This window comes from Sapajus apella, unplaced genomic scaffold (genome assembly GCF_009761245.1).
Source record: "Sapajus apella isolate SASKATOON/1434 unplaced genomic scaffold, GSC_monkey_1.0 scaffold6, whole genome shotgun sequence".
In the NCBI taxonomy this organism is placed as follows: Eukaryota; Metazoa; Chordata; class Mammalia; order Primates; family Cebidae; genus Sapajus; species Sapajus apella.
The window spans coordinates 33,743,374-33,769,319 of record NW_022436946.1 but is presented as its reverse complement, the minus strand read 5'-3'; the positions used below and the strand labels follow the sequence as shown (position 1 = coordinate 33,769,319).

Genomic DNA, 25,946 nt, shown 5'->3' with positions numbered 1-25,946 from the left:
TAAATGACATTTATTTATTTTCTTGTCTGATTGTTCCATGACTTCCATCACTATGTTAAATAAGGGTGGTTAGAGTGGACATCCTTGTTTTTTTCCAGTTCTTAGAAAGAATGCTTTCAACTTTTTCCCATTCAGTATGATGTTGGCTGTGAGTTTATCATCTAAGGCCCTTATTATTTTGAGTTATGTTCCTTTGATACATAATTTCTTCAGAATTTTTATTATGAAGGGATGTTGGATTTTATTGAATGCTTTTTTCTGCATCTATTGAAATGGTAATATAATTTTGATTTTTAATTCTGTTTATGTGGTGAGTTACATTGATCATTTCATTCATCCTTTGCTTTTTCAGAAGAAACATTGTCTTAGAAAAACAAATTCTGTGCCACTATTTTCCATTTGCTTTTACTCTAATACTAAGTATAGTGGTGTTTGTTGTCTCATCTCCTGTATTGCCCTCCCTTATTTATTCCTTCAAAAAAAGTAATTGTTCTCTTTTCTGGGTTCCCAAATCACTTTGCATATAACTTGATTATTATGCTTGTCACTGTGTGAGCTATTTACTTGCTAACATAATTATGTCACATAGTAAACCCAAATGAAAGTTCTAAGATGAATGAGTAAATGTATGAATCAATGATTAAATGAATGGTTAAAAATACTTCAAAGTGTTTCTCCAAATGTTTTTGAAAAGTCCTTTTTTATGTAATGACAAGCTAAGGCAAGAAAAAAAAAACAGTAGCATTCTTATTAAAACAATTCAAACTTTATAAGAAAACAGTTATCAAAAAAGCACTTCAACATTCAAAACACCATGCTATGTCTTGAGTACCTTGCTCAAAGAAAGTAAAAACAAAGGTTTAGAAGATGGGAATGCAAGTCTTAATCATGCAATAGCTGATGTCATAGCATAGCGTAGTTTGACTTAAAAGTAATACATACAATTAGGCAAGAAATGTAAGAATATCTACCCAGATTCTAATAACTTATTGGTTGATAGACTTAGTTTATAGAGGTACTATGATTCTGCATCTCTTATGTATGTTTTGAATAGTTGAATAGGAAGTAGAAGGATGCTAACTCTAGTCATTGTCTTAATCTGAATAAAATAAATAAAGGATCAATTTACTTTAGCTGTTAATAAAATGAAAAAATCAAGGGGGTGAAGTATATCATGAATTACAAAAAGATAGCAATTTTACCAAAATTCACATGACTTATTAACTTCCTACTTATTTAATACCTGAAATTGATTATTATCAAAGCAGCATCCAAAGTGTAATAATAGGCATTATTTCTTTGTTATGTTTTCCTCCAAATTGCTCAAAATATCAGTACAAAAAATCTTTTTAGCAAACCAAGGTAAGAAAAACAAGAAAAGAAAATTAAGACAAGCCAATATAAGGGATTCACAGACAAGCAAAAGAAGAAAAAATAAAGAAAACAAGCCTGGTAAAGAATACTTCCAGAAATGTTAGTTATGAATTTTCAGTAAGATATAAGATTTCTTCATGAACGAGTGCCCTAGAGAAAAAGGTTCTTTGCCTGTGCATATGCATGTATATGGGTGTACACAGATGCAAACACAGATATATGTGCACATAATAAAATGTTAATTTAACTTTATAGAGTATTTAAAACATTTGAAATATAACTTATCACTAGTAATGTTAAGAAAAGGCAGTGCATACCATAACTCACAAAAAAAAAGTCACTTGTAATTATAGGCAATGATATTTGCAATTAAGCTGAACACAACAAAATTATGACTTTAATTAAAAGGGATTTTCTAAGATGGCGCCAACATGTTAAAATTTAATACATTTTATATGAGATACTGGAGTTATTAACATAACATTCTCTTTCTGCAGCATGTGCACTTTTTAAAAAGCAAAACATCTTTAATCAATATCAAAATGCTCCCAGAATCCATAGAAGTTTCATTACATAATAAATTCAAGCAGCATTATTTTTCCTTTTTCCAGCCATTTAATATTTGTCCCTACCTTTGTCCCTATCTGGGACATGCAATTGTGTTTGTATCTGTAGTTAATGGTAATAGAATTACTGACAAACACTAGTGGCCACAATGTTTGCATTAATTATAAATGAAGAATAAATGAATGGCTCAAGGGCCTGATGATGAAACTTAGAACATTCTGTGATTGGACTGAGTCACGTTAGGATGATTCTGCAGATCTCAAAAGTTTGTGTGGAATCATGGTAGCTGAAGGGTCTGTATAAAGTGAGTTTGGGGCTGAACTCAGTGCCTGGCAGAGACATAGAGGGTCACACTAACAAGTGATATGTCTTTCCAATTTGTGTTTCCTCTACAAAAGTCTTATTACCTGGAAAAAACTGACCTGTCAAGGTGTGAAATTGTCTTTCTAAAGTACGTCTGAAACACAGCAGATAGGAGGATTATTTGTGATCTTACATGGCCCAGGCTTCTGAGGTTTAAAGCAGTGACAATGCCCTTGATTATCTCTGTGGCTTGTAGACTACAATACAAAGAGGTGTTTGTGTGGCTACTGATTTTACAAAACTCAACTATAAACTATGAAGATAGAGAAGAAGCATGAAATAGAAGCAATAAAAACATGTTCTTCTACTCAAGGAGTTTAAAATCTAGTTTGAGATGCACCATTTTTACCTACACTGAAAAAGCCACTCAAATTTAAATGAGTCTTTTAATTTTTAAGTTTAACATGAAGGATACACAAAAGGTCAACATGAGAGGAGACACACCTTTCCTAAGAAGCTGCTATTATTCTCATTACTTTTTGAATTGCCTTTAGAATTAATTACAAGGCATGCAGAAATATTTACAAAGTTATAAGTCCATAGTATCATTCAAGTTAATCATCCATATTATTAGGAAATTTGCTTTGGATAATTCTACCTACTTCTAAGTATCAAAGCTGTCCTTAATGAACAAATAATTACCCCAGCTAAGGCATATCAAATAATTATCACATAAAGTGATATTCTTTCTATAAAGGCAATTTTACCATTTGTTCAATACTTTGAACAATGGTAGTCAATTACTTTGAAGAGCAAACAATTTATTTGGTTCTAAAAATTTGAATATGCTTATTTTTCAATTAAATTGTGTCTCTGGAGAGGCCTATTATATTCTCAAGAAGTGACTTCACAGTGATCACAAACTACTATTATAAAAGTCCTGCATAGTTCATAGAAACTGCAAGTTCACTGTAATGAAATTTTATCATAGAAAGTATTCTGTTCAAAATCAGTACAAACAAGTCTCCCTGGCCAAAAAAATAAAAGATAATGGCTACTTGTATGTTCACTCATATGTGCTTCAAGCACCTCTGAGATTATTTCCCTTGGTTCCCTCCCCTGTCTCTGTAAATCATCTCCTCCTAAATACCTCATTTGGCCAAAGCCACCACCATCCCTCAATCCCTCATGTCAGAAATCTGACATACATCCTAGAATCTCATTCTCCCTTATTTTGTCCCATTTCTGATTAGTCACAAATTCCTGTCAGTTTTATCTTCTAGATATTTCTCACCTCTATTCTTTTCTCTTCATTCCTCATAACTCTGTCCTGGTTCAGGCTATCATCTATAGAGAAAGGAGACTATGTAGAAACAAACCCTGGGAACTCTTTCTGGATTTCAATGCAAAGGATACACTAGGCTTATCCCACGGTCACCCCCAGAGGAGGGGCTGCACCTGAACTCAGCTTCCCACAGGCCAAGTGATTTCCTCTTCTGAGCAACAGGAGCTGCCATTTCCCACAGCACTTGAAGCTCATAGGTGCTGGGCTTTCCAAACAACCTTGCAAATAACTCATAACTAAACTCAGACAATCTAGCACCAAAGCAATCTTTATCCCCAGTCCTTTGGCCACTCCCATACTTGCCCATAAAAAAGAAACAGCAACAGAGGGGCCCTATGCTTTTGGGGATGCCCTCTGCTAGAGCAGAGAAGGTGCAGCCAGTTGAGCTTGGGGCCGGTTGCTTCTCTCTGGAGAATGTCGACAGGCTCTGCTCATCGTGCACCTATAATTTCAAACATCTAGTGATGCCACCGTGTGTGTTTCTCTAATTTCCCCCCCAGGCTATTACCTATAAATCTCTCATCCAATCTTGACATCAAAGGTAACATCTAACAGACAGATTACACCAATTATTTCTGCCTAAAACTTTAGTCTGTATAACAAGGTCCAAATTCCTCAGCGTGATATACAAGATCGGGAACAGTCTAGCTCCAACTTTCCTTTCCACACTTATTTTCTACCATTCCTCCTCTCCTTCATCCTCTCCCCACATGCACCCACATACCTGCACTATCCTCCACCCTTCCTACCACTCCACAAAACACCAGATAAACTCACAACTTTGTGCATTTGTCTTTGCCAGAAATGATTATTTACACACAGCCACCTTGTAACATAAATTGATACCTTCCCTGATTCCCCCCAGAGACTTGGCCCCTGCCCTCTCTTGTCTCACAACAAAAGAACTGTATTGTAATTCTTCTCTAGACTGACTTCAGGGACTGTGCCTTGCTGGTCTTCCCTGCCTTTCACTTACTAGAAGCTCTGGCACACAGTGGGCATACTGAATGCGACTGAAGAAATAAACAAAGGTATAAGTAAATGTCAACTCCTAGATGCATCACCCGGAATATTATTGATGAGCTCTTTTGCCTTATGTCCTCAATTTAGTCATTTTTCAACTATCCTCAATATATTATTATTTGATGCTGAATGAGTTTTACTGAGGAAAAATCTGAAAGCTCCACTACTCTGTAGGCTTTTACATGCAGAGTTGCCTCAAGTAAAATCACAGCATTCAATGCAGAATCTCTTCTGAAAAACTCAGCTGGAGCTCACTTTTGGACCCCAAAGTACATTTCCTTTAAAGTCTACTTTAAACAATTAATAATACTAATGCTTATAGGACACCAACCAGCAAATTAATATTAATGGTAATAACAATAATAGTTTCTTTTAAAGTAATTAATTGAAGTCAAGAAATAGCCAAGCCAGTTGCCATGCAGTTAGAATTTTATATTTTCCATCAGAAAAACAATTCACTTCCAATGACAAATAAGGGTAGGGCCACTAAAACTACCTGTCATGCATCTAATGAAGACAGATTCTCTGGCTACCACATATAATATGTAATATCCAAAAGCACTGCTGTGATTCACAGCTAATTAGTGTCTTGCCGTTATGAGAGGTGTCATGGCCCTAACTCTCTTTTCAGATCTACTCAGACCTCACAAGAGCAGACAGCCATGCAGGGATCACAACAACCCAATTAGCACCCACCCAACCTTGGGCTGCTACTTCTCAGCACACTCAGCATCAATAAATCATGCTCCCTGATGAAGCTCTTCTCTGGCAGGTTCAAACCGTTGTTGCTCAAGGAATAAAACAATACTTCTAAGGAAAACTCATGTGGGAAAGAAAAAGATGGAAAAGGGATATTATTTGCCTTCCTTTAGCACAGCAGTCAGCAAAATTGAAGACCATCAGTTCAGACTGATTAAGAAGACAACTGCACTAAGAAATAAATCTATGAGTGGTATATTTGAAGATCCTTAGTGATAATCAACAGCCAGCAATTGGGTTGTTTGTTTTAATGTGAGCCCTTTTTCTTTCCATCTTTCTCCTATATAGCCTTCCCTCTGGCTAATAAGAAAAATTTTCTTTCAGTAGAACATAATGGTATGCATTTACTTGGTACCCCAGTGAATACATAGCAATCAGATAATTTGTTTAAAAGACTAAATTGTTTGACTTCATTGAAAAGAAATCTATAATGATATGCTGGTTTCTAAGCAAGGCCTGCAGAGCTTCCTAAATCCATAAGCAGGCTCTAGAGTATTCACAGTACATAACAGCCAATATCCTTGTAATTTTGTTTTAAGCCTGTAAAGCTGTTTTTACTTAGAGAGTATTCTGAACAGTCACTGTTGTCTGGGCATTATTCAAAGACATAATTCAGGTAATTCTACTTTTAGTTTGTTTTCCTCATGAAAATAACTTTTTATTTTTTATTTTTTTTTTTGAGGCAGAGTCTCAAAGGACTCTGTCCTCCATTGCACTCCAGGCTGGAGTGTAACAGCATGATCTCTGCTTACTGCAATCTCCACATCCCAGGTTCAAGCGAGTCTCGTGCCTCAGCCTCCCTAGTAGCTGTAATTACAGGTGTGTACCACAATGTCCTGTTAATTTTTGTATTTTTAGCAGAGACAGGGTTTTGCCATGTTGGCCAGGATAGTGTCAAACTCCTGGCTTCAAGTGATCCAACCACCTCACCCTCCCAAAGTGCTGGGATTACAGGCATGAGCCACCACACCAAGCCTCATTCTTCTATATTTTTAATGCTAATCTAAAAACATTTGATCTAGCTTTCAACTAAATAACTGCCACCTAATTTGATATGTAAATAGCGACAAAGACAAATAAATAAACAGGGATGTATTTAAACAAGGAATTTTCTTATAACTCTTCTTATTAAGCATAGAGATTTCAAAAAGATTTTTCTTCCTCTAAATATAATATTATTATGGAAAATTCAAATATTTTTCTGCAAGGATGTCCACTGTATCATATTTTATAGCAGCAAAATAATTAAAATGTACAAAACATAAAATAAGTCAAATAAATCATGATATACTCATGCAACTTCTAAAAGTAACAGAGTAGAAGAATGTTAAAGGGCATGCAAGAATGTTCACAAGATACTGCAAGACTGAAATAAGAGAAAAATGGAGCTTGGATCTATGTTATGCACCTGCATGCACACACAAACATGTATATACATATGTGTGTATACATAGGTGTGTGTATATTTATCTATGTACATAGATTTATAGAGCTATACACTATTTTAACAAAAGCTAACCTGAAAGAGCCAGTTCTTCAAGATGGATCCCAAGTGGCTAACTTGTCCTGAATTTAAAATAGAACTAAGGGGTCACTTGCTGATAGAGGTCACACACATACTCTGAGTATCCTGAAAATCCACAACTCTTTAACTTTGGGACTTTCAGAACTTACCTGCTTTGGCCAATCAGGACTCAGCTGTATCAACCAATCAGGACTCAACTTTAACAACCAATCAAGGTTCAATTCAGAACTAAGCAAGTTTGAAGCCTTCATTTGCATAAAAGAATCTGACTGGGAAACTGGGTGGTAACTTTTCTATGAAACCATAATCCTCCCTTTGTTCTCTGAATGCACATTTGTTTTACACAGAAGGCTGCATCCTCTGGGTTTGCAAACTTCCCAGAAGTTGGGAAGTTTGCAAACCCAGAGTAAAGTCTCTTTCTTTCTAATTCCTTTTCAGAGAATTTTGTTTACAAAACTCACACACACACACACACACACACACACGAACTTCATTATGTACAAGTTAATGTTTGATGCAGAATCTCTTCTGAAAACTTATTTTCAGAGCAGTTTTTCAAAACAAAAATTTTGTTTTCTGTGTATGGGGTTATGAGTATGTATGCATATGTATATGTGCATAAAAATATACTTCATAGGTCAAGAATTTTTTAGAATCTTGACAGGAAAAGTATTTTAATATTTAACATGCATCTTTAGAAATTTATATTCTAGATTCTTCTTCTTTAAGCTGTTTGCCTATATAAAAGTTTTTTATGTTTCTTTCATGATTAGAAAAAAATATTATTATATGAAATATTCACTTATATCACTTGGATATGCAGATGTGGACTGGTGTGAATTCCCAGCCTGGTGGAACATCTGTTCTGAGTGACTAGTGCCCATCCCATATCAGTCATTAGATATTCTGATTATCACCTTGGGTATAAACAACATTTAAAAGATAAGTGACAGGCTAGGTGTGGTGGCTCACACCTGTAATCCCAGCACTTTGGGATGCCGAGGCAGGTCGATCACGAGGTCAAGGGATCGAGACCATCCTGGCCAACATGGTGAAATCCTGTCTCTACTAAAAATACAAAAATTAGCTGGGCGTGGTGGCACACGCCTGTAGTTCCAGCTACTCAGGAGGCTGAGGCAGGAGAATCGTTTGAACCTGGGAAGCAGAGGTTACAGTGAGCCAAGACTGTGCCCCTGCACTCTAGCCTGGCAACAAAGTGAGACTTCATCTCAAAAAAAAAAAAAAAAAAACAGTAAGTGACACTTCACACATAGTCACATTTCAAGAATAAGTGTCAGAACCAGCATCTGCTAACCTCTTATCCATGGAATTAGGTAGTAGTAAAGTTGAATCCATGTGGTTCTGGAGTACCATATTGACTCAGTGTCAGCATTGTTAGGACCTGAAGTATGGACCCTCTGCAACACCTGCCTCAAAATCACTGACCTTGATTCTCTCCCGCTCTTACCCATCTGCCCTGATATTTGGAACCACAAAGTGTGGAGAAGGATATTGTGTACCAAATACACACAGACTGGCCAGAGTTCAGGTCAGATCAAAGTTCCCAATACACGTGGAATTATGGCCTACTTTCATGCAGCACCATGATGGCTGCCCTGATTTCCAGCTCAGTGAGCCAGGCAGATACAATGAGACAAATGGGTATCATGTTTAATCAGCATTTATTGCAGGGCAACAGGTATATAGGGAAGCAAATCCTCTCCCTCCAGAAGGTTCACATCTAATTAGAGAAACAGAATAATACGTGTTTAAAGGAGATGGTAACACAAATGACAGACCTAGACAATACAGAGAACAGAACAGAGCAAGAAGAGAGAAAGTCTCACATTTAGTGATGACCTAGCGTAGCATCTTAAAGAAAAGATATTCTGCAACATGGTAATATAACTAAAAACATAGCTTTTTCAAAGCAAAGACATATATTTAGGTACCTGTAACTACTGGGTATATTTTCAGGTCCCCTGTGTTTCTTTTGTTATAGGGCAGTGTAAACATGTACTTGATCCTTAGGTGAAAAACTACCATTGACCAAATTTTACATATTATGGGGTTAATTAAATTTATTTGCACTAATCATTTCAATTCCTTTTGTGTTTACCAAGCAAAGACAACTGAAATGCCAGAAGAAAATTATTATATTGTGACAAGATCAATTTTGACAACAGTGTAGTTGTTTCTTGCTTATCATTTCCCTAAAAAAATTCTAGGTAATGCAAAAGTTAGAAAATGTCACCAGATCCATGTTTTCCATTTCATATCTAGAGCATATATATTTGAAACTATTTATAGATACTTCTAGGCATAGTTAGTATCTCTTGGGTTAATTTTTATATTACTCTTGATTAGTTTAGTGGTGATTTTGTTGCTATTGTAAAGATAAGAAATAAGGCAAAGTTTAAATTATTGTGTCCACACAGAAAGCTCATGACTGCAGACTCTCAAGCTCAGAATGAATCACACAAAACAATGCCCATACCTGAAAGAGAGAATTCTCCTTTTTGGCTCTCACTTTCTCTGATTAGAAAGGCACCCGTCTGATTTTCTGAATATAATAGTTGTTTCTCTGCATCTGCTCTTTTGATTGCTCCAAAGAACCACCTAAAATGAGAGATATATATAAATGTTAATTAACAAATTAACATTCATTTTTTAAGGAAGGAAAAACCTGGCAAGATAGTATTCTAGCATAAAAAATATTTGGTATTCTTTAGTGAAACTATTACAGGTATAAGTGGTAGCTTCCGATACTTAGGATGATTTTTCAGAATGCCTGTAACCCACACCAAATTTTTTTTTTCATTACAAAGTAGGAATTTGATTATGCCCATGACCATATCCCTTTTCATAGCTGTGTTCTGTCTGAGAGGTCCTAAGCCTTCCCTCTATCAAAGCCAAAGCCCCAGTGCCTGCCTGCCATGTATATCTGCCGTGTTCCAAACTCTAAAATGACTCATCATCCCCATCCAACCATCCCCTGCCTCCCCTAACACCTCCTAGCTGTTAGGAGGCAAATATGCCAATCAAAGGATTCATATGCTTTATGTTAAAATATGAAGGATTAAAAATATAGTTCTCTGGACATTAGTTTCTTTCTTTTTTCACCTCTACCACTGTCCAACCCTGCCATAATATGAGATTATTTTGCAAATGGGAGGAATTTATTAATAAAAAGGAACATTTAAGTAGTGAAGATATTTGAAAAAGGTGCCTCTGCCAAGGAAATATCACTTTAGTACTACCTCCACTTCTTGCCTTTTTCCCTCTTATCTTTACCACTCCAGAAATATGAGTCAGATGCTGAACACAAGGGTTTGTGAATGCGATCATCATCAATAAAGAATTATGGATCATTAATATCAGAGCCACTGTCAAATGTACGTCACATTAGTAGAAACCAATGTGATCTAATAAGAGGAATATGAGGATTCCTGCTTATCACAAATGATCCCTCACCATGGAGCCATAAAGATGATCATCGTCATTAGAGATTTTAAGTAAAACATTAATCTTTTCAGGTAACTGATTTAAAAATGTAAACAATCCAAGGGAAGAAATGCAGGCTTGAGGAAGAAATACAGGCTGAGAGAAAAAAAAAAATGTGTGCTATCAAAATTTAACTTGAATTTGATTGACGGGTCATGGGATTAGAGAATATGAGTGCCCTAAGAATGAAATAATTGAAAGGCAGTTGGGGGAAGTAACTGAAAAGACACACATTAACATATAAATATTACCTTCTAACAAATGCAGGGTATTCATTTATCATTTCACCAATTATCAAATTGTAAGTTACGGCACATTAACTCTACCTTTCAGGACATGCCAGGTTATCTTGTAGTAATGAACAACTCCAAAAATCTCAGAGGTTTAAGGCAACTGGTTTCACTCAGCTCCAGGTCTATTGAGGTATTGAAGGTAACCTGGAGCTCTGCTTGATGTCTGTCTCACTTAGAGAGTTCTATCTCCACGCTTCCATGATTGCTGAGTCAGGATTGGAAAATGTGGAAAATCACAGGCTTGTTCCTAGAGCTTCTATTTAATGATTCTACTCAGGAATGAACCCACTGGCAGTAAGTCTCATAGTGATGCCTAAATGTAAAGAGAGTAGAAAGAGCCAATCCCACCATTTCCCAGAAGGTAGAGAACTGGAAACACTTGGTAGACCATACTAATGACTGCTGCATTGAGTCTGTATCAGAAGCAAACCGATCTCCATGGACTATTGCTTACGCAATCGAAACCATGGAAGTCATGGAAACATTCCAACGTGGCCATGTAATGAATTCAAAGAAAAATAGAAATGCATGTTTTTGACTATTGTAGAAATAAGTCAACAGAATACGTGAACATAAGAAAAAGCTCAGACCTAAATAAAAATTAGTGATGAAAGGGCGGATGATTCAATAAATAACACTAATAATCCACATGGGAAAAAACTGATGCTACCTACAACATACACAATAATTTCACATAGATTAAAGACCTACTGTAAAAGACAAACTTCACAACTTCCTGAGGACATTGGACTAAAGATATTTGTAGAAAAAACCCTATAGCAAATTTTTTTAATCCTTCTTTGTTTCAACAATTTTGGACTTTTGTATAATACAGTGGTACAATCACTTTACAGGACAAATCACACTAGAACTGAATCCATAGTAACAATGAAATTAATATAATATTTGACTGAATGCATCAATTCACTTAATACCTAGCATTTTACTTAGCTGAGCTCTGATCAGAAGTGAAGAATATAAATTAAAAAATGTTTTCTAGATGTAGTGGCATTTATAACATCATCCTTCATACTCAAAGGTGATGCAATTGCTGTGGACTGCAGTCTCTAGAGCATGTGCTGCTGTGGAGACTGATGGACAAACAATAGCTTGTTCCACCCTTTAGACAGATGAAAACTGTTCTTTAATTTGAGGTCTGAATTGTTGGCAGAACTGTCATTCTGGTCAAGTCTGCCTTTTAGAGCCTCTGCTGGCCCTGTTCTGGAAGGGCACACACACCCCAGGCCCGGTTGCCCACCATAGCAATTTTCAGCCCTCTCTTTAAGTTACAGTTCTATGTGCAGTAAGCAGAGAGTGCTGAGAAGGGATCAAGATATCCTAGGAGTATAAAGCATCACAAGACAGGTATAAGGATCAGTGATCCTCCAAGTGTGGTCCCTAGATCAGAAGTATCCGCATCACATAGAAACTTGTGTTAAAAGAAAAACCTTAGACAAATTAAATGTAACAGAGTTTAATTGAGCAAAGAATCATTCATGAATTAAGCAGCCTCCCGAGCCAGAGAACACTCAAAGCCCAGTGCAGCCACGTGGTGGAAGGAGATTTATGGACAGCAAAAGGAAAGTGACTAACAAAAAAAAGGAGTGAGGGACAGTAACAGCTGGATTGGTTACAGCTTGGTGTTTGAACAAGGTTTGAAGAGATGGCCCCCTTTGATTGGTCAAAACTCGATGATTGGTAGAAGAGTAGCTTACTGTCTGTTCATACATCCAGTAAGGTTACAGTTTACTATGCATGGAGAAACCTTTAAGCCGAACTTAAAATATGCAAGGAGACAGCTTTAAGCTAATACTTGTTAGAAATGGAAATTCTGGGCAGGCACGGTTGTTCACACCTGCAATCCCAGCACTTTGGGAGGCTGAGGCGGGCGAATCACCTGAGGTAGAGTATTCAAGACTAGCCTGACCAACATGAAGAAACCCCGTCTCTACTAATAATGCAAAAATTAGCCAGTCATGGTGGCGTGCATCTGTAATCTCAGCTACTTGGAAGGCTGAGGCAGGAGAATTGCTTGTACCAGGGAGGCAGAGGTTGCTGTGAGCTGAGATCACATCATTGCACTCCAACCTGGGCGACAAGAGCAAAACTCCATTTCAAAAAAAAAAAAAGAAAAGAAATGGAAAATCTTGGGTCTCACTTCATACCTACTGAATCATAAACTCTAGGGGTGGGTCCCAGCAATCTGGTGTTTATCGAGTACCCCAGCTAAATCTAATGCATATTAAAGTTTGAGAACTACCGATGTACAAAAATAGTAAACCAATTAGAAATTTGTACAAGGCAGCTGAGAACATTTTATTTTGGCACTTACATGCGAAAAAGTATCCAGTAAAATAATACCACACATATTCATACACACACAGTCTATTAATAAAGAAAATAATCTTTATTGCTGTACCATACTATGCCATGAAATATATCTTTATTAACAATAATCAAGAAGAAGATTAGACTCATGATGTGAGAAGAAATTCTGGGAGAAATAAATGCTTCAATTAGATAAAAACAAAACAAAAAAATATAATTTCTGTTTTAGATGAAAAGAGTATGTGAATCAATTCTAAAATTAATTACATAAATATTACCAAGCATCTAACATATGTAAGCTATGTAACACTAACACAGAAATATCTGTAGGACATTATTGTATAAAATAGAATTGATTACAAAGTACTAGGAGTATTATAGGTTTATTAAATTTTTTAAATATATATTTTTAAAAATCAACAAACTAAAAATTGTATGTGCTTACTTTCCTGGAGATTAGTGAGAGATGATGAAAGTAATGACAGAGGAGTTTCACATTTTTTTTTTTTTTTTTTTTTTTTGATGGAGTCTCACTCTGTCCCCAGGCTGGAGTGCGGTGGCATGATCTCAGCTCACTGCAACCTCTGCCTCTCAGGTTCAAGCAATTCTCCTGCTTCAGCCTCCTGAGTAGCTGGGACTACAGGCACATGCCACCACGCTCGGCTAATTTTTGTATTTTTAGTAAAGGCGGGGTTTCACCATGCTGGCCAGGATGGTCTCGATCTCCTGACCTCATGATCCACCCACCTCAGCCTCTCAAAGTGCTGGGATTACCAGCGAGAGCCACTGTGCCCAGCTGAGGAGTTTCACTTTTTACTCTGCATTCTTCTCTCTAATTTGAATGTTTACAATAAAATGTAGTTGTAGATTACTTTAAAATGTATTTAAATATAAAAAATTAAAAGAGGTCAATCAGAAATATGCTACAAAATTTACATGTTGTAAAGGTCTGAACTAGAAACTTTGGCACTTAGAATTGATAGATATAGGAAAAATCCCAAAGGAATATGAAACAAGTTATTATGAATGAGCAGTGAAACAGATGGAAGAGAGGATGTGACACCAGAATTTCAAATCTGAATGACTAAAGGACAATATGCCCTGCAACATGTCAGAAGGCAGAGTATAATAACAGTTAAGAGTGACAGCATCTCATTAGGAAATTTATTTAACCTCTCTATGCCTCACTCTCCTCATTTGTAAATGAGAATAATAATACTTTTTTTACAGCCTTATTTTGATATTAAGAAGAATAATGCATGTAAAGTGCTTGGTATCTCAACACATTCATGTTCAATAAATAGTAGAGATTTTAAGACAATTGATTGAAGGCAGATATTATCAATTTTTAGGCGTGATGGATTTGAGGTCATGCTAGGGCACGGGTGAATTTGTGAGCATGACCTTCTTTGTTTGCGTTAACAGTTTTATCCCAAGTGACTCTTCTGTCCTGCCTGTTGTTCTTGACTAGGACGTGCTGCCACCAGGTGGCAGTAGGCCATTTTACTAATCCAAAAAGGCAAAGGACAGCTGTGGTGTGATTAACTGGATGGGCTTTATTTTATCGAAAAGGCAGTGGGCCTTAAAAAAAAAAAAAAAGAATTCTTGCAGTATAAGTGAATATCAACATTTACATAAGATAAATAACTTAAATATCAATTAAAATTTAGGAAAATTAACATGTAAATAGATGTGGTACCTCCATTAACGTTTTGTCATTTCATCTAATAGAATCTTATTGTGCCTCAGTGACATGTACAAAGTAGGTTACTAGGTAATTCATTATTCTAATCAGATTAGGATAATTTTCTCTTTCACTTTTTGAAAAGAAAACTCATGCCCAGCAACTGCTGGCTAGGGTTTACAAAAGTTAACATATGACTTCTTTTTATAATGTCTCCCTAAAAACCAAGGCAGTCAGACTTCAAGTACTATAGACAGATCCTAAAAAAATAAACTCTTAAAATTAGTTCCAGAAAAAAAATATACATCCTTCCAAAAAATGCAGAAAGGAAACTGGGTTGATCAACTTGGCCTAACCAGTCATGGGGAAAGTAACCAGGGATGATTCCCCTGTGGGAGCTCAGGGTTAGCAGTGTCTAGTGTTTTCATCAGGGTTACACATGTTATAATGGGTAAAACCATCTATTGTCCTCACGAATGTGACTTGGCGGGCATCTGCATTACCCACATTTGCAAAACACCTTCAATTTGCAGGGAACATTCATAATTACATTTATGGTATCTAAATGAGAGGTTTGATTCATGGCCTCTTGAACTATTATGGTTTTGCATGACTCACCTGCATCAATCTGTGTTTCCACAACATTACCAAGAAAATCTCTGTAAGAGTTCTTCCTCTCTAGGTAATCATTTCCCTCCCTTTCCACAAAACCTTCTTTGACTCACCATCCCCCTTGGCTCCCAGGAAGTTAGCTCTGCCACTCTTTTCCACTCACATGGAATGATAAGGACAAAGAAAAAATAATTTTCAAAATTATTTTGTTATTCATTCCTTCCTTTCCATTTCCCTCACCATAACCCGTATCTAATTCAACGTCGCCTCTTGGATAATGGAAATGTTTTACTGCCTGTTCCCTTTAACCTTAACTTATATTTACTGATCACATAAAAGGAGGTAGGCACTGTTGCTACAAGCTTTACATGCATTTATTTCATTCTCTCTCCCTTGCTTACACCACCACCACTAGATTTATAGTCTCATCACATACACATAAATGGGGGTATTTTGCTTATGGAATAAAACCCCTATTAACCTGGAAATTCAGGCCTTCCACCATCTGGACACAAGCCACTTTTTCAACTTTATCTTCCCTATATCAGCTCTCTGTTCTAGCTGAATTCATACTCCTATCACTACTTATACTGGCAATACTAAACTTGCCCACTCAGAATTCCTACAGTATTCAGCAGTTCTGAATTCACATTGACTATTCCTCTGTTTTGATATGTCGCATACAAGAGCTAGCGCTGCATTTTAAATTCTTTTTTATATATTCTTTGTGTACACTTGAGGCTACAGACCTCCCCAGCATAAGGACAGAGTATGATAACTTCACACATCTGTGGCATGAACCACAGGCCATGTGCCCTGTGGAGCTGTTAAATAAACACTTGTTGATGAAACATTAATACATTGTACTTCAATGTGGGCATTTTATATAGTCTTCTGGTTTATACTGAACATTGAACTTTAGATAATGCCTGTGTTTTTGTGTAACCTTTTATTTGAGCTTGCCATATAGCTTGCAGTATAAAGTGCTTAAGGGAGAAGGCTTATCTGCTGTGGGCCAGTTGCAGCACAATTTCTAATGTTAATTGGCCTTAGATCACAGATTCCAATCTGACCTCTCTCTCTCCCCACAAAGAGAACACTTTCATATGAATGTAAAGATCAAAAATGAAATTGACTTTTCTGTCCTTTAAAATACAAGCATATCAGGACTGTACGCATGTAAAAAATGTGTGCTAAAGTGACAATGTCAAGTTAAGTATCAGGGGTAAGACTTGCAGTCACATAGAAATCCTTTGCTTGGGTCATTTGATAAAGCTTTATTGTTGCTGTTGTTCACCTCTGTAGTCATCATAAATGGGAAATTTTGAAGGAAGTTCTTTAGAGAGGAAGTAAGGTGAACTAATTTGTGCTTTCCTCACTGGGGACATAACTATTTACAAAAGAATCTGGTTATAGTCTGAATCTACTTCCCTGAGTCTGGTAATCAAAAGTATGCAATTCCTCACAAGAAGTTTACAAAGAATACAATGAAGTTCATATAAGTGTTCAACCTCAGGGCACTTTTTTTGTTTCGCAACTATCCTCTAATTGGGTAAAAGGAAATGAGAGCTAATATTGATTTCTTTTAAAATAAAAAACAAAATGTATGCCTATATAATGACATTTCCAATCATCAAGCCTGAAATAAAAATGTCAATTTGAACCCATCTGCTTTGACTTTGTACAACATTTGTGATAATGTTTGTCTCAGAAACTAGAAGAATACGGATAGGTTAGAGTTGAAAGCATTAATCATTAATTTCTATCTATGTCACATCCAAAGAAAGTAAATGCAATTGATCTTATGATGCCTTGAAAAATGCCTTATTTTACAAAATATCACAAATGTTCATTCCTGTTCTCTATAAGAATAATCTTTGGGGCAGTAGTATACTTCTTATATGGGACACTATATGGTTATACGAAACACTAATTTCAGAAATGACCGTCCCAAAGACCACACTCAAGTCCCAATTCAAAGACCAAATTGGAGTTTAGTCAGCTAGTAGTCACTGTGTATAGCCATTCAAGCAGGGTCAATAATGTCAAATGTAGCTTGCTCTGTATTTCCTGGATCCAGGTTTCTCTTGCAAAAAGTGAAAAAAAGGGGGCATGAGTCTTCTCTTTTTCTACTCTAGAGGTGATATTCAAATTATTTTATGACTGATATATCACATAGAAGAGACCAGCAAAACTAGAGACTTACGCCTAAGTTTCAGCCCTGATGCTTATCATTTTAACACTCAGTGATGCACTATGTCGTCACAGAGCTTCATTAAACCTCTTATCACAAATAAAATATTGCAAACATCTTGAGGTTATCTTAACCTCATTACCTACAAGGTAGTATAATCATAACATTTTTTATGTGCTGAAATACCTTAGAAACATTAATTTTATGCTAACAATATGGAGAAAATATAAAGCCAAAGGAGGGTATGTAACTTTTCCTTTGAAAATCTTAGAGTATTAAGGGAGAGATAAAAGACCACTTTAAGTAACAAATCAAAAAAGAAAGTGATGAAACAGAAATTTAAAAATTATTTAATCATCAACTTTATGTAGTAGGAAATTAACTGTAGGCTGTAAGAAGAATGGAAATCTTCTTTAAAAAAATATATTTTGGAAGGATTTGAGAGATAAAGAATTTTTTTTAAAATGAAGGACAAGGGTATGTGCACAATTGAAGAAATCAAAAGGTATTTGTGAGCAGATTGGTTTAATGAACAGCAGTGGAAAGGAAAAAACAAGAAATACAGGTCTTTGATGTTTACAGACAATTCCATGTGGAAACTAACTCCATGAGAAGTAGAACTTTGATGAATTTGCAAACTACAAAGGAGGGTTTTAAGATACTCCATTTAATATTTAACACAAAAGGAGTTTTAAGCCCTGAGCTCACTAGCAATGTGAGGGGAAAAAATGTAACTTGTTCTTTAAAAATTGTTTCACAAACAAATATGAGATGGAGATGTGAAGGGTGAAAGCAAAGAGGAATTATTCCATGAGCAGAAACCAAAAAGAGACTTGGTCCAAACTTTAGAGGTGAAAAAAATTTTCATAAGGATCTACATGCAAAAGTATTTTAATGAGTACATGCATTTTTCTGAGGAAATTATGTATTGTTTTATTAAATTCTCAGAAATTTCTGTGAAAGAAACTAACCAACTCCTTCAATAAGGCTGTGTTTCTTCTGGATTTACATGAGCTGGTGCCAAGGCCATAACCATAAACTGTGAAAATCATTTATCATTCATTTTTCATTCAACATTTACTTATTGATATGGTTTGGCTCTGTGTCCCCACCCAAATCTCATCTCAAATTATAATCACCATATGTTGAAGAAGGGACTTGGTGGGAGATGATTGGATCATGAGGGTAGTTTTCTCATGATAGTGAGTTCTCACAAGAGCTGATGGTTTAAAAGTGGCAGTTTCCTTGAACTCTCTCTCTCTCCTGCCACCATGTAAGATGTGCCTTGCTTCCCCTTCACATTCCACCATGATTGTAAGTTTCCTGAGTCTTCCCCAGCCATCCAGATCTGTGAGATAATTAAACCTCTTTCCTTCATAAACTTTCCAGTCTTAGGTAATATATTTATAGCTGTGTAAGAATAGACTAATTCAGAAAATTGATAACAGTAGAGTGGGCCACTGCTATAAAGAAAAACTGAAAATGTGGAAGCAACTTTGGAACTAGGTAACAGGCAAATTTTGAACAGTTGGAGGGCTCAGAAAAAGACAGGCTTATGTGGGAAAGCTCAGAACTTCCTAGACACTTTTTGAATGGTTTCAATCAAAATGTTGATAGTAATGTGGACAATTAAGTCTAGAATAAGGTGATCTCAGATGGAAATGAGGAAGTTATTGGGAACTGGAGTACAGGTCACTCATGCTACGCTTTGGCAAAGAGACTGTTGGCATTTTGTCCCTGCTCTAATGATCTGTGGAACTCTGAACTTGAGAGAGATTATTTAGGGTATCTAGCAGAAGTGATTTCTAAGCAGTGAATCATCCAAGATGTGACCTGGCTGATTCTGAAAGCAGTCAGTCATATGCATTCACCAAGAGGTTATCTGGCACTGGAACATTTATTTAAAACGGAAGCAGAACATAAAACTTTGGAAAATTTGCAGGCTGATCATGTGGTAAAAAAGAAAAGCCCATTTTCTGGAGAGGAACTCAAACTGGCTGCAGAAATTTACTTAAGTAACCAGGGTCCAAATGTTAATATCTAAGACAATGGGGAAAATGTCTCCAAGGCACGTCAGAGATCATCACAGCAGCCCCACCCATCACAGGCCCAGAGGCCTGAAAGGGAAAAATGGTCTCATGGCCCGGGCTCAGGGTCTTGCTGCTCTGTGCAGCTTCTGAATTTGGTGCCTATGTCTCAGCTGCTCCAGCTCCAGATAAAAGGGGCTAAAAGGGGCCAACATACAGCTCAGGCCATGGCCTCAGAGGGTGCAAACCCTAAGCCTTGGTGGCTTCCACATGGTGTTGGGCCTGCACATGCACAGAAGACAATAATTGAGGTTTGGGAACCTCCATCTAGATTTCAGAGGATGAATGGCCAGGCAGGAATGTGCTGCAGGAGTGAAGCCTTCATGGAGAACCTCTATTAGATCAGTGTGGAAGGGAAATGTGGGGCTGGAGGCTTCACACAGAGTCCCCACTGGGGCACTGCTTAGTGGAGCTGTGAGAAGAGGGCCACCATCCTCCAGACCCCAGAATGGTAGCTCTACTGACAGCTTGTACCATGTGCCTGGAAAAGCTGCAAGCACTCAACACCAGCCCATGAAACCAGCCATGGGGGCTGCGCCCTGCAAAACCACAGGGGTCAAGCTGCCCAGGATGTGGAAACATACCCCCTTATATCAGTGTGCCCTAGTTGTGAGATGTGGAGTCAAAGGAGATTTTGGAGCTTTAAGGTTTAATGATTTCCCTGCCAAGTATTGGACTTGCATGGGGCCAGTGGCCACTTTGTTTTGGCCAATTTCTCCCATTTAGAACAGGAATATTTATCCAGTGCCTGTATCTCCACTGTATCTTGGAAGTAACTAACCCATTTTTTATTTTACAAGCTCACAGGTGGAAGGCACTTGCCTTATATCAGATGAGATTTTCGACTTGGACTTTTGGGTTAATGTTGGAATGAGTTAAGAGTTTGGGGGACTGTTGCTAAGGCATGACTGTGTTTTGAAATGTGAAAAGCACATGGGAATTTGGAGGAGCCATGGCAGAACGATATAGTTTGGCTCTGTGCCCCCATGCAAATTTCATCTAAAATTACAATCCCTACATGTCAAGGGAGGGACCTAATGGGAGATGACTGCATCATGGGGGAGTTTCTCCCATGTTGTTCTCATGATAGTGAGGGAGTTCTCATAAGGTCTGGGGGTTTAAAAGAGCAGTTTCCCCTATACCCTCTCTCTCTCTCCTACTGCCATGAAAGATGTGCCTTGCCTCCCCTTCACCTTCTGCCATGATTGTAAGTTTCCTGAGGCCTCCCTAGCCATGCAAAACTGTGAGTCCATTAAACCTCGTTTATGAATTACCCAGTTTCAGTATCTTTATAGCAGTGTGAGAACAGACACTTATTGAGCACCTACTATATGCCAGACACAGTTCTAGTTGTTGGAAATAACACAGCACAGTAAATAAAATGAATAAAAGTCTTTTATTTGTGGAGTTCACATACTAATGAAGAAAAACAGATGACAGGCAAAATAAATGAATATACTGTATGTTTAAAGGTAATAAGTGCAATGTGGAAAAAAAGCAAAGTAAGGAGGAGAACGAGTGAATTATTCAAATTGCTCTTAGTAGGCAGCAATATATAGCAGGTGGAATTCCAGAGGGTTTTCCTATATGTTCCTGAAGTCAAAGTAAACAGCAGAATAGAGCTATAAAGAAAAATTGGATGAAATCTTTGAAAGGAGGAGATGAGTGAGGATCATAATCTACTCTAGGATTGGAGCCAACATGTAGATTTCTCACCTGCAGTTTGCCCAAGATCTAGTAGCAATTATTGCTAATTAGCATTATTTCTAATGAAGAAATGAGCAATGCCCATCAGCTTTACTCATTTCATGAAAATACAAAACACTCAGAAGCTACAACTATCCTCCAAGAATCTTCTCAGTGGGGCTATGTTTCTTTAGCCAAAGTAATGGCAAGAATCTGTTTAATAGAGTAATGTTTTATGAAAAATAGTTATATATAAAAAGAAATAATATTTTCAATTATGAAATGTTTAAGGTAGAATTTTTCATAGATATCTCAAATTCATGTAAAAATCAAAATGTTTAAATGAAATTATCTTTCACTTTTGGCAAACATATAATGCAAAGTGCAATCTCTACTCTCTATTAGGATGACTATAGTTAACATTAATCTATTGTTCCTTTCAAAATAGCTAGAAGAGAATACTTTGAATGTTCCTAGCATAAAGAAAACAGAAATATTTAAGGTAATGGATATTCCAATGCCACTGATTTGATCCTTATAGACTATATTAATATATCAAATTATCACATATACCCAGAGAATATTTACATCTATTATGTACCAATAAAAAATAATTTTAAAAACTCTAATGTCTAATCTTAATCCATACATGACACAGAGACACACATACATATATGTGAATGAGTGGATGGATATGTGTGTGTGTGTTTGTGTGTATGTATGTGTGTATATCTGTAGATACCATCATGGATGTACAGATGTGTATAAGTTTCACTGCTTTTGGGGGGATTAAAATGAAGCAGGTGCCCCCAGGGAGCCAAGGTGTGAGGCCTGGTCTACCAAAGGTCAGAACAGGCACACACATTCTCTTTTCTTTTCTTTTCTTTGTCTCTTTCTTTCTTTGCCTCTTTCTTTCTTTCTTTCTTCTTCTTTTCTTCCTTTTTAATAATTTGGTCCTGTATACCAGTTACTCACTAAGCATTACTATCATGAATAATTACCAATAGTAACACCAACGTTAATAACTGAAGGTTGTTTAAAACCCATGTAAATGCCACCCACTGGACTTTGAAATATAGAAACTGAACACATCCACAGAGCAGATTGTTCTCAAAGAGACAGAAATGGTGCCAGAAAACACACCTTTGGTTTTCAGTGTCAACAAACCGTTTGTCACGAAACAAAAGGAAGGATCTGCCTGCAGTGGTGGACTTTTCTGAAATCTGAAAGTTAGTTTCCTGCTTGCTCCTGCTTAGAATTAGAGGAAGAAGCAGTGGCACAAATATATTATAAGCTTACTCCTCAGAACTGTTGGGGAAAAAGGCAGACTGAGAGAAGAAATAGCCCTCACCTCCCTACCTCCCAACACACACCAGTGTTACTATTAAATCAAGCTGAAATTTGTCTTTTTACACATTTTAAGATCAGCCTAAAGGTTTCTCTGTACACAGTGAACTGTAAGCTAAATGCATGTGCAAACAGACTGTAACCTACTCTTGTGCCAATCACCAAGTTTGGGCACTCAAAAGTGGCCAACTGTTCAAACCCTGTTCAAAATAAGGCAAACACTGATCTGTAATCCAGCTGTTTCTGTACCTCTCTTTAATTTTTTGTACATCACTTTCCTTTTTCTGCCCATAATTCCCTTTCCACCAGCTGGACTCTCTCTGAGCACACTCTGGCTCGGGAGACTGCCTGATTCGCCAATAGTTCTTTGCTCTTTTAAACTCTGCTAAGCTTAATTTGCCTAAGGTTTTTCTTTTAACACTATCTAAGGAATAACTTTCTCTAGGGTCTCAGTTCTCAAACTCCAGTTTCTGAAGCCTGTCCCAGGAAGTGTGTACAAGGCAAATTTTCTGAGAAGATCGGAGGTAGAGCTCAGGATGCTGTAGATTCCCAAGTGCCGCAGGAAATTCGGAAGCAGGTAACCCAGGTACTGCATTTTGAAAAGCACAGCTGTTTTGGGAAAGGGAGCTTTTCTCAAAACAACTTCTCCTAAATCCTGAGCCATCCTGCCATAGCCCACCTTGCAACTTTGTTCTCTCCAGTCCACTCTACCCGACACTGCCTCACATTGGACACACTCCTTCATTTTCAATCCTTCCAAAACATTACAAATTCAATCCAAACGTTGCATAAAGTTTGTGACGAGCAAAGCTTTAAGTACAATGCAGAGTAGAAAACAAGTTCAAACAGATACCAGAGATTCCTGTTCATTGAAATTCAATGTCCTTTCCTCTGAAGAGGGAATTTCCCAAAACTTTTTCCCTTATATCTAGGGCCCCCTGCCAGGTTGCTGAGGATCCACCCCTCTTCCTCACTCCTCTGTGCCAGGGATTTTACAGCAAAATTCTCCATGTTTCTATATGCAAAGCAGTTTGGTTTTCTACCCAACCCTTGCTCCAAACCAGATTCTGGGTCTCCCTCTGTGTACCCCAGCACTTGTTAAATTGTTCTGCTCAATTAAGGCCCATCTACTCCAAGTCTTTATTTTCAGCAGCACAAACAGGCAGAGTTATGAAAATAGAATTTTCTTTAGCATATCAAATCCTTAGGCAAAGCGCCTCTCACACCATTCATAGCAGAGGGTAGCAACAAAATATGCATCCTCTCGATTCCAGAAAAAGTCTACGCCCTGGGGCAAGGGTGAAAGGCAGAGTCCTTCCAGTTATATTTATGTTTTAAATAATTCAGTTTATTAAAATTGTAAATGTCTTGAACTAGACTAAAATGTTTGCTCTCTTACAAGGTGTTTTTATAAGAAGATATCCTCTAATAATACACAATGGAAATATTATTTGTAAATAGCATGTAAACTATTTATACACAAATGTATTTTGTGAAACTGAAATATTCCCTGCCTCAATCACTGCCTTACTAATAAACATATTGTAATTAAATAAAATTTCATTCCAGAATTTTAGTGATACAAAGACTTTTCCACCATGCTCTTTGCCTGGGATAATTTTTTTAAATCATTGAAATACTCAGAGTATAATAAACTCTCACCTGTTCATTGTGACTCAGGAGGATTTTAAAATCTTATAGATTTGAAAAGACCTGCTGTTGGAAAGAGGACACAGGAAAGGAACATCCTAAAGCCTTAGAATTAGAACCTCAAAAAAGCTTGAGGAGCATATTTCTGTGAAGGTGAATGATAATAGATTCATTACATAAGCCAGCTCCCCTCTGGCTTAGCTCCAAAGCATCCTTTGGATGCAAGGTAAGGGGCTTGTGGTAGGAAAGCCTTCCTCTCCAGATCAAATGAGTCTGAGCACCTTGTTCCTTTCCTTCATACACCTTTCCTTAGTTTACTTTGTTTTTGGTGTTATTTGATTCATTCCTACTCACCATTATACATGTAAGCTCAGGAGAGTGGAAACCTTCTTTTACTTATCACTGCAATTCCAAAAGCCTATCACAACACCTGGAAATAAACTTGCATTCATTCTGTTGAATGAATTAACAGATGATTATTTGAGGATGTGATTCTTACACTTGAAAGTTAAAGCTGACCAAATAATTTCAAAACATAGGACAAGAACATAGAGAGCATATACTGAAGGTTTGGTGCTGAGAGCAAAAGAACAAGTCCAGTTTTACCAGTGATGAATAACCTCATAGCTAATCAGATTATCACAATCCTGTGAGAAAGATGACAATTATAACAATCATGAAAAGAATAACATTTGGACTCCACTTTATAATTGAGTGTCATCACCTACAATATGGCACTCAATCTCATGGCAACTTTTAGGGATAGTCAGAGCAAGTGATTCAAAATACCCACTTTGTGGAGAAGGAAACTAGAAATGAGAGAAATTGCATGATTTGTCACGCAGAGATAATAAGCAGAGCTAGTGTGCTGGCAGATATGCAAAGTAGTTACATGAGACTTCTCTAATATCGTGCAGAATATGAAGTGGGAAGTATGGAGCTGTCCTCAAATCATAATACCACTCTACAGAGTGGATCTGAAATAACCAATAGTTATGACTTATTAAGACCGAAACTTCAGGTTCTAAAAATGTTCCTGTAGAATAACAAAATATCTGTTTATGAAGTTAAACCTTAATTCCTATTTGTTATTTAGAGGCAGGCTATGTTGCATAAGGATCAAAATTTGAAAGTAGAAAGCAGAATGAGATTCAAATACATATTTAAATAAGTAAAGCAATCCTATAATTGCAGAAATTACCAATAATGCATTATAAGCTTAAATAAACTTTTCTAAATTATCAACAACAAAAAAATTGATCAAACATTTCAAAAGTAAAAACAAATTATTATTTATTCCATCTATAGAAAATAGTATTACAAGATCATTATAACATGAAGAGTCAAAGAGAATGAAGTCAAAGACTACAGGAAAAAAAATTATAAAAGGCAGTTCACTAATATTTTATTATTCTCTAAATAATTTGGAGTGATCTATCCTTTTATCCTAGATCAATATTTCTTTTTTCTTTTTTTTAGATGGAGTTTTGCTCAGTTGCCCAGGATGAAGTGCAGTGGCACAATCTCGGCTCACTGCAACCTCCGCCTCCTAGGTGAAAGTAAGTCTCCTGGCTCAGCCTCCCAAGTAGCTGGGATTACAGGCACACACCACCACACCTGGCTAATTTTGTATTTTTAGTAGAGACAGGTTTCACCATTTTGGCC

At 36.9% G+C, this 25,946-nt stretch overlaps 1 protein-coding gene across 2 annotated transcripts in view; it reads right to left on the bottom strand.

Moving 5' to 3' along the window:
• FRK (fyn related Src family tyrosine kinase) overlaps positions 1 to 25,946 on the bottom strand; it is a 162,805-nt gene that overhangs the window by 44,340 nt on the left and 92,519 nt on the right. For both annotated transcript variants that reach the window (XM_032274389.1, XM_032274388.1), the window contains exon 2: positions 9,394 to 9,515. In XM_032274389.1, the coding sequence (XP_032130280.1) occupies positions 9,394 to 9,515 (122 nt within the window). The remainder of the gene's footprint in view (positions 1 to 9,393; positions 9,516 to 25,946) is intronic.